At 34.7% G+C, this 10104-nt stretch overlaps 2 protein-coding genes across 2 annotated transcripts in view; both read right to left on the reverse strand.

The window, feature by feature from the left end:
• Positions 1 to 1561: 1561 nt before the first annotated feature.
• Positions 1562 to 6543, reverse strand: LOC125843998 (protein SEEDLING PLASTID DEVELOPMENT 1). Its single transcript, XM_049523215.1, has 9 exons — positions 5815 to 6543; positions 5051 to 5265; positions 4416 to 4566; positions 4128 to 4319; positions 3786 to 3948; positions 3227 to 3672; positions 2727 to 2903; positions 2381 to 2536; positions 1562 to 2129 (listed from the first exon to the last, which is right to left on the reverse strand). The coding sequence occupies exons 1-9, from the start codon at positions 6301 to 6303 to the stop codon at positions 1830 to 1832; spliced, it is 2289 nt and encodes a 762-aa protein (XP_049379172.1). The 5' UTR covers positions 6304 to 6543; the 3' UTR covers positions 1562 to 1829.
• Positions 6544 to 8484: 1941 nt separating this feature from the next.
• LOC125846056 (uncharacterized) overlaps positions 8485 to 10104 on the reverse strand; it is a 5589-nt gene continuing 3969 nt past the window's right edge. The window contains exons 2-4 of the mRNA XM_049525515.1: positions 9861 to 9953; positions 9658 to 9759; positions 8485 to 8909 (exon numbers count right to left, since the gene is read on the reverse strand). Coding sequence (XP_049381472.1) covers positions 8487 to 8909; positions 9658 to 9759; positions 9861 to 9953 — 618 coding nt within the window. The 3' untranslated portion in view covers positions 8485 to 8486. The remainder of the gene's footprint in view (positions 8910 to 9657; positions 9760 to 9860; positions 9954 to 10104) is intronic.

The following is a 10104-nucleotide window of genomic DNA, read 5'->3' on the forward strand; positions in this document are numbered from 1 at the left end:
CTATGGCGGTGACCGAAAGTGGTGGTGATAATGACAGAGGTAATTAATGGTGATGGCTAGTGATTATGGACGTACACTAGTGTTGTAAATTATTTACATAAATACTTCTTAATTATATTATCTTAATGAATAAAACCTCTTCGGACCAAATAAGTATATAAAATCTAAATATAAAAAGATGTGTTTAATGGTCTAAGATCTGATTTATTCAGATCTCCATTAAGTACACGCAAATAATTTTAAAATAAAATAGGAGCGCCTTAATGCACAAACCAGATAGATACACAATGACAAGGAGGACACATGAATAGTAGACAGATATTTTTGCCATTTATAAATACTTGAACTAATTATTCTTGTACTAATTTTGAGAGAATACTGTAAATTGCCTTGCCATGATTTGCAATATATAAAGGAGTAAAAAAGTGTTACATAATTCAGTGAATTAAATGAGTCAAATATTATGATAATTCAGTGGATATAATAATAATTTCCCTCTTTTTAAAAATGATATTAGTAGTAATTTGGCTATACTCTGGTCAACCAACTATTAAATAAAAAATAAATAAATAAGTGATAGAATTTAATGAAAAGACTCTAAAATTATATAATGAGAAGAACTATTAACTCTTACTAATTTGCATGAAAATTTATTTAAGAATTCCATAAAATGAGCTGGATTGGTACTCTATTAAACTTGGTAGCATCGATATTGATGCTAGCAAACAAGAAAGAAAAATAGAATATAAATCATATATCCTTTTGTTTTTTTTTAAAAAAATCAGCGTTAATAACCGTCCATCAAACTGATTAAACTAAAAATAATCGACAAATTTATATATAATTCATGTATAATATGTGTATAATGTGTAAATAATTTTTATAATGATACTTTTCGTAAAACAAGTTACTTTTCTATAATAGACGTATGCAAGTATCTAAATATTATTGAAAGATAAAGTTGGAGACTCTTTGCATTGTTATACACATTCCACCTTATTGATATTGTATAGATACAAGTTTGTCTTTTATTATTTATGATGTGTTACTTGAACTAAGAGTCTTTCGGAAACAATTTCACTATCTCTACGAGGCAGAGGTAAGGTCTATATGTACTCTACCTTCCTCAGTCAATCTCCACTTGTGAGAATACACATGAGTATGGTGGTAGTGGACTAGTGGTGATGTTCTGACTAAGTTATACACACCTCGATTAATTCCACGGGATATTTATACTAAAAGGTATACACATTAACTGAATTTATTGAACAAATTGAAGAGAATAGTAATCTTACTAATGCACAAATTCATCAAATAAAATACATGAGAGTTTCCAGAGAAGGAATTACAAGGTGCTGAAATATCACCAGCTTCACCATCACAATACAATGGACCATAGATTTCGGAATGGAAGAGCGTTAAAGTTCCACATTGGTTGAGGGTTCCAGTTACAGTCTCTTTTGTATAATCATGAACAATTCTCACCTCATGAGCGGCTCAAGGTCCATTTTCATAACATGATAGAAGACACAAGCACACATACTTCAATGGCCAATATAGTAGAATGGGACTCCTATATTTTGCTTCAAATGTTGTTTTATTTCTATGGAATGAGTGTTACTAAATTTCATTCCTTTGGAGGATTTACATCACTGTACAGTGTATCGAAAGTGCTTTTAGCAAGGAATACATGAGCAGACAACACTGCGACGAAAAGAATTACACCAAACAATGGAATCTACAGGGGTTTAGATACAGATATACATCACTGTACATTTCCTGTAACATGTTCAACCAAGGTTGAAAAGGCGGTAAAGGAACTTATCTGATTATTCAGGCAAGAAAGGCAGTCGAGCAACACCAGTGCCTCCGTTCTTACCAATCCATGAGTCGGAACCTGTGCTGTTCTGACTTGAACTGGATCTCAAGGTCTTTACAGAAGTCTTCCTGTATAGTTTCTGTGGAAGGATTTGCAGTCTCGGGTTTGATTCGGTACCTGAATTTTCTGCAGCCAACTGATAACTCTCGACCAGCTTGAGTTGTTGGGCAACTATCTCAGAGCGCCTTGGGAGAAGTTCAACAGCCTCACCACCAGGTATAACGATGTACTCAATTGCAAGGCGGACCTCCTATCACGGGACAGAGAAATGTACATTCCATCAATTGAGTTTCTAATGTGAGGAGCCAACTTCTTTGGTTGTTATCGTCATGCATATTTTGATCAAGTAAAAATTTTGTTATGACGATCATCCACCAATTATATTACTATTACCCTCTTATAGAAGTCAGAGATAAATAAAATATAAACGGGATAATATCTCCCTTAGAAATGCTACTGATTTAATATCAAACATATATCCTGGGAATCAAAGAGGCAAACCTCTAAGGCATCGATCTCCTCCAATGTAGGTCTCCTTTTCGGTGCATCATCTTCAATTTCAATATCAGATGAATCTTTCAATGGTTGTTTTGAGTGAATAGAATCCATTCCAAGAATCATACGGATAGCCTTCACCATCTGTGCCATGGTATTTGACTGCATAATAAGCAAAGAAATGGTAATTTCAAAACTGCAGCTCATCTTGAGTAAGAAAAAAGAACAATCTTGAGCGTCTTTCCCTAGCCAAAGAGATAAAAATGGAAGTCTCTTGATTCACAACAATCTAGAAGGTCAGGTGATTGACCTGAAACAAACAAATATGTAAGTAAAGGGCATTTCAAGATACCTTTACAACAAAGACAGGCACTTGATGAAATTTGGCAACGCTACGAATCCAAGGATTCTGCTTCATTTCAGCACTAGATGCTAGAATAGCATCTGCAATACCAATATCATCTGTTACTTCAATTTCTTCCTCTAGCCCCATAACAGTTGCAACTTGCAATAGATCAGCTTCTTGAATCTACAATATGCCAGAAATAGATTAGGCTTGAATCTACACATCAATGTCAAGTATGCACAATATGAGGAGGTTTTGTGCATCCATGAGCCCCAATAATGCATCATATTTTCATGAAAATTCATATCCTTTGCATAATAAAAACATCTTTGAATTTCATTTCATTAACAGATAATATCTATCCAAGTTATTAAAACATATACTACAAAGAAATTTCTCCAGTATCCCCTTGCAAAGTATGTGCTAGAGGCAGAAAAGCAAATGGAAATATGGCAGTGTATGTAGCTCTCCAAATGATAATAGCCTAAACGGAATCACAAACTTACCTTATAAGTATAAACATACACAGGAGAGGTCCTTTTGCTGGCATATCCACTGGTGCCCGATTTCTTGGAATTGGGATGATCATCGTCTTCCTCGTCTGACTCAAGTTTTATCGTTTTGTCTTCGTTACTGGATTGCATGCTATAACTTACATACTCTACTTTATCTTTCTTTTTTACATACTCCCTATCAGACTCTACTTTAACTTTCTTTTTTACATACTCCATATCAAACTCCACTTTATCTTTCTTTTTTACATACTCCATATCAGACTCCACTTTAGGTTTCTTTTTTACATATTCCCTATCAGACTCCATTTTGTCTTTCTTTTCCACTTTATCAATTAGCTCAAAGTCATTAACATCGTCCTCTAGAGTGAACGGAGAAGACTCGATCGAATTTTCGGCATCACTCTCCAATCCCCGTATCTCAAACAAAGGAGATTTTCCTGCATCCACAAAAAGATCAAATATAGAACCTAATATCAGCTGCTGAACATAGTCCACATATTTCGCAATGTAAGAAAATTCTGAAAGGGTACGAAAGCAAACTCTAATGTACCTGCTAATAAAGCATCTACTGTCAAATCTAGTCTATGGTGAACACGGCATTGAGTTCTTGATATCATCTCAACAGCACATGTGAAGGTTGGAGGACCTTTCCTCTCGAGAATTGTTTTCTGTACTTTCCTTTTCCTTGCTTCCTCATCACCAAGAGTAACACTCTGATTCAAAGTGAAAAAAACATAATACATTAGGACTAGATGAAAAATGTTCCCTGTGAAAATCTGACTAAACATTGTTCTGAGAAAAGTTAAAGAAAGTTGAAACTTAACAAACTGTTCACATGTATTACAAATTATTGTGACATATAATCCGAATGAAGAGGGACAGGGTTCAACACCTCTATGCCACCAACAAGCATCTGTAAGGATGGATTTTTTACTATACTCTCAATAGTACTTCCATGAGCAGTCCCAACAAGCTGTACTCCTCTCTGAGCAATTGTACTAGCAGCCAATGCTTCAAGCTCTGTACCTATTTCATCTATGATGATGGTTTGGGGCATATGGTTTTCAACTGCTTCGATCATTACCTGCTCGAAGTAAGAGAGAGAGTGAGAAATTAGATTGTGGTTCAGAGGTTATAAGAAATGCAGGAAACCAAAATCAAATTTTAGTTCACTGCTCACATTATGCTGCAGGTTAACATTTGGGACTTGCATCCTTCTTGCACAACCAATACCTGAATGAGGAACATCTCCATCGCCTCCAATCTCATTAGATGTATCAACAATAACGACTCGTTTCTTCTGGTCATCTGCCAGCATTCTGGCTATTTCTCTGCACAGAAAGAGCTTCACATTCATTGATAGGTACCAGCCATTCTTCATTCAGATAATCATCAACAACAACATATCCAATGTAATCCCAGAAGTGGGGTCTGGGAAGGGTAGTGTGTACGCAGACCTTATCCTACCTTGGGACTTGGGAGATAGAGAGGTTGTTCCAATAGAACCTCGGCTCAAGTAAAAGCAATTCGGAAAAAAAAACGAGAGAGAAGAAGCCAAGACACAATGCTAAAGAAAGCATGACAAAACGTACTTAAAGAAAAGGAACAGTCGTTACAGCAAAGTAATATGATAGTTGAAGTGCAAGAAACACTAAATAGTAACAACAATGGAATAACAAGAAACTCCCACAGTAATACTACAACTACTAATATGAAGGAAACTCATGGGTAAAAAAACTTAGTAACAAGTAGCACTAAACAATGACAAGCAATCACTTTTGGGAGGTTAATACAAAGCAAACAGAAATTTGATACCTGATTAAGGTAGTTTTACCAACCCCTGGAGGACCTATCACCAATATGGAACCACCTCCTTCAACCAAGTCACGTATGATCTCAGCACTTCCAGATACAGCTCGACCAACCCGGCAGGTAAGGCCAATAATTTGCATTTTACGGTTTCTAATTGCACTAATACGATGTAGGGAACTGTCAATACCAGAACGGTTGTCATCTGAGAAATCCCCCACCTAAATAATGAAGCAAATTTATCAACTTTAATCAACAAATTTCATAACCATACAGTCATACTATTTAGAAGTACTTCTATCTTATTTTATTACCATAAGTCGCATTCAGATCAATGAATTTTGACTCTCACTCATCAAATAAAATAAAATAAAGGTAAAGCACAATCTTTAGTTTTAATATTTAAACTTCTATTCTACAAAGGTGATCTCACAATCAGATCCACAATTTTCTATCCTGCTACATGACAATACTGCTAACTATTATACTACTACATATGAAAAGTCAATCCTACAATTTTCAGTTAAATTAGACACATCACACTTGCAATACTTCCTACGTTTCAATTTGTTTGTCTAGTTTTCATTTTGTCACAGAGTTTAAGAAAGTAAAGTACGACTTTTCAATCTTGTGATATTAAACTAAAGATACTTAGATTATACTAAAATGTTATTTAATCTTGTGGTCGAGTTGCCAATAAAGGAAAGATGCATTCTTTTTAAAACAAACCAATTGAAACGAAGCTAGCAATATTTATTTACTCATACAACCTTTGAAATGGCATGGTGAAGATCCTCAAGCATTACAGGCTGCTCCGAAATGATCCAATCACCGGAAGGAAATCGGGCGAGGGGCTTTCTACCTAAATCCATAACTACCTCAACCAACTTCCCAATCTCCTGATGCATAAATAGCTCATTCCTCATCCTCAGTGGCACTAACTCCAAGAACAAGTCCAAATCCGACACAACCTCATCCCCGGAACTCGAAGTAGAAGGCGAATTAGGAGAAAACAACGACAACCCATTTCCGGCACCGGAACGTTCCCTCGGCCTCCTGATTCCCGGTGACTGAATCGACGATGAAGCCGCCGGAAATCTACCCCGCCCACCACGTGTTCGACGAAATGCCGCTGAGAACGTGGAAGAAGGAACTTGAGACTGGTTTAAATAACAAAAAGTGGAATTGGGTATCTGTTTAGCTGAATACCAAGAACTTTGAAGATCAATCAAGATAAAAGTGGAAAACAAAGCACTCATTCTGAGTCTCTTCACCTCAGCTCAAAAAACCCCACTTTCTATACACTGTTTTTCTTCTTTTTTGAACTGTACAAGATGTTGTGTTAATGGTTTTTGCTAAAATGTGAAGAGAAATAGATGATGAGGAGAAGAAAGAGAAGAAGATTCGAAAGGATCTCCTACAGTGGAGGGCAAGTAGGGTCTATTAGGAAGAAGAAAACCATTACAATGACCATGGAGAAGGAACCACGTGGGTGGCTTTGTTTTCGGACCACACAAAATTGAGACACTTCTTACTAGCTTGCCAAAAAAAAAAAAATTGTTCAAAAGTTTGAATGGTCTCGAATTCGAGAATGCGACGCCGTATGTAAAAATACTCAAATTTAAAACTTCTAATTAAAAATAAAAAAGTACTAATCACTATATTATAATCATTTATCCTTGTTGGTCTTATTTTGTGTGTTAGTCTTAAGCTTAACATATTTCAATTTGTTTGTATATTTTTGACAAGAGGAAGTTGTTCGAATGACAAGAGAGAGTTGTTTAAAAATTTGAATGATCTCGAACTCAAGAATGCGACTTCATACCTAGAGAGACTCAAATTCTAAGCCTTTAATTAAAGATAAATGAGTACTAACAACTTTATCATAATCATTGTTAGTCCTATTTTGTGTGTTAGACTTTAGCTTCGAATGGCAAAAGGGAGTTGTTCAAAAGTTTAAACGGTCTCGAATCCGAAAATGCGACTCCGTACCCACAGAGACTCAAACTCAGAATCTCTGATTAAGAATGAAATAGTACTTACCACTCAACTACAATTTTTGTTGGTCCTATTTTGTGTGTTAGCTTTTAGAATAGTGCATTTCAATTTGTTTGTCCGAATTTTATTCTGAAATTTAAGAAAGTAAGAAATACTTTTGAATTTTATGGTTTTGAATTAAAAATATATATAATAAATCAAATTATTTTTAAATTTTATGGTTTGAAACATATTACATAGAATGTTAGAATTAAAGAGTTGTCAAAAAATAAAGAAAATAACTTTTTTTCGCATGGGATATAAATTTATATTTTTACATCAAAATATAACACAAATAATATCTCACATGATGCCACTCTTTGAAAAGTTTATAATCGGTTGAACAAAAATTCGATTGCTAAACAACAAAAAGTTAAATATGTGCCAATTTGAAAGGCAATTTCGTCAAGTTTGAAGTGTTCTCATTTGGCATGTGAATAAGGCGTGCACGATTATCAAATGAAAGGAGAAAAAACGGATTCTTCTTTGACAAACAAAAATGGGAAGATATCTATGGGGGAAGATTATGACGTTGGAAATTATTTTTCTACGTAAATTTAACATTAATTTAAATAGTTCATTTTTATAAAATAGGCCAAATAAATAAAATTAGGAGTCGTTTGATAGTTGGATAGAAATACAAAGATATTAGTAATATATGAATTAGTTATGAGGAAAATTATATAGGGAAAATTACGCGGTAAAGCAAACATATACTAGTTAATTAGCTAATATAGCTATGGTTTGAATTAATTACGGCACACAACTTAATTTTAGCTTTAATTACGTCTTTTGTCCTTTGTTATACATATACAAATACAAACTATACACGCACTACAAAAAACACGCTCATTAGCCACGCACAAAACTGTGGCTAAATGGTATATAAACCGTGGCTAATACACTTTGGCCACAGTCAATTAGCCACGGTTGGTAGTGTGCCCATAACGGGCGTCGCGAGTAAATTTGCCACGGTTTTTACGCCCGTGGTAACAAATTGTTAGCCACGGTCAGCCTAAAAATTAGCCACACTTTGTTCGTAGGTAAAGTTATTTGCCTGAAAAATAAATTATGTTTAAAATTTCTAAGTAGCCATGCTGAAACCGTGGCTAATAAAATGTAGCTACCTTGCGTGTTTTTCAGATAAGATTAGCCACGGCTGAACCGTGGCAAATGTGTGCAGTTTTTTTTTTTTAAATGCAATTAATTAATTCCCTGCAATGAACTGGTACAAAATACACTGATAAATGCACAAACATTACTTTAATGATCTATTCATCATACATATTAAAACAAAATGTGAGTTTCATCAATAAAGATAGCAAAAGTACTGCTAGTCATGTAATCAAAATGCAAAAAGTTGAAGCAACACCATATGTGTGTGTATATATATATATAATATAAACTAAGAAGAATCTATGTTGAAACTAGGCAATTCATTACCAAATTTGGCTTGTAAAAACCTATGAAGAGTTTCCAAGTGATTCTCATTTTGTGCAAGTCGTTTCTTGGTTTCCTCAAGCTTTTCCTTGGTCTCTTCATATCCAGTCAGCTTCTCTTCCAAAGTTTCTACATGTTTCTCTAGGTCTTCAACACGTTGATGAGACGTATTACTGAAATTGCCGACATTTGCATGACTAATTGAATGTCTAGGCATCCCAAAAACATCAGAAGGACAAACATTACCACCTATACCACGCACACGACCAGAATGTTCAACTCCATACACTTTTCCAATGGCGTCATTGGGATGAGCCAATATCTTCAACGGAACACCTAAAGTAGCAGCATGTTCTTGATCTTCAGGTAGATGCTCCGATATTTTATCCTACAAATAAAATAGAAGACATGAGAGAGACATACCAACATTGTTTTTAATGAATGGTTAATCAACTCATTAGCAAGTATTGCAAAATTAAAGCATCTCTTATCTTGCACTTATTAGAACGAATAAAAATATTTAAGTGGTGAAATTTATTAAGGGGTGGATGGCAATGAGTCTGGATGATTCTATATGCCAAATTTTCCAGGAAACTACTGTGTTTAGCATGTCTAAATAGGAGTTGGACTTATTTGTGTCTAGCTTTTCCTAAACATTAGACTTTAAAATTCAATCATTTGCTGGATATGTTTTAGGTTTTCCTACTATTATTTTCTACACACCAAAGGAAATTGGAGGACTTGGAATGTTGTCAATGGGTCACATATTGATCCCACATAGTGATCTTAGGTGTAGCAGCACGCAGATGTTGGTGTCACACATTTCAAAAGTGGAATGAACCATGAAAAGGATTGGTGCGCACTAAAAAGATGCAGAGAAGGCAAAAAAATTTCTATACTTGCATGGTATTGCTAAGATTCAAGTAACATGTTGCTATACCATAAACTTTGACATCTAATAAAATATATAATGCAACTATCAAATAGCTTTAGTCCAAAAATCTTTTTGAACCATGTGTAGGATAAAGTTACATAACTTTAAGAAGATTTTTAAAAGAAATACATTCGAAACAGAACAAGACATATCATTTCTATACCAAGACTGTCACAAAAATAGATGAGTATTTGAAACTTACAGCTAAAATCTTCCCTTTTTCATTCACATAATTACCATTCTTTTTCAGTAAAGTTGACAATACAACTTCACTTCGGCACACAGGCCTTCCCAATTTTTGCTCCTATCATTAATCAAGTATAGATAAAAATAAGTAACTAGCAACACATTTTATTTTGTATAATAGTGTGGTTCTCAAATAAACTTCAAGGTAAAGAAACCTACCATTTGACGACCTCTCCTTGCATTACTTTTGCTACCACCGGCATGCGAGACTTTAAGTTTTGTTCTATTCTTCGTATTTTGTGCACTTTGTGCCTGCAACAATCAAACATTGAAAGTCACCAGCTAGATAATGACATATTGCCCCACAAGACTGCCCCACAAATTACAATGACATAAAAAAAATCTCCACCAAAACAATCCATATAAACATTACAGATCCTAAACAAATAATCCACACAACTCC

Source organism: Solanum stenotomum, chromosome 11, assembly GCF_019186545.1.
Source record: "Solanum stenotomum isolate F172 chromosome 11, ASM1918654v1, whole genome shotgun sequence".
NCBI lineage: Eukaryota > Viridiplantae > Streptophyta > Magnoliopsida > Solanales > Solanaceae > Solanum > Solanum stenotomum.

Excerpts from the sequence above, each read along its gene's own strand:
- LOC125843998 (XM_049523215.1), bottom strand. The coding sequence starts at position 6,303 with ATGAGTGCTTTGTTTTCCACTTTTATCTTGATTGATCTTCAAAGTTCT. Across the intron at positions 5,266-5,814 it reads TTCACCATGCCATTTCAAAG|GTGGGGGATTTCTCAGATGA; the intron begins GTTGTATGAGTA and ends TTCATTATTTAG. Across the intron at positions 3,673-3,785 it reads AGTAGATGCTTTATTAGCAG|GAAAATCTCCTTTGTTTGAG; the intron begins GTACATTAGAGT and ends TTGTGGATGCAG.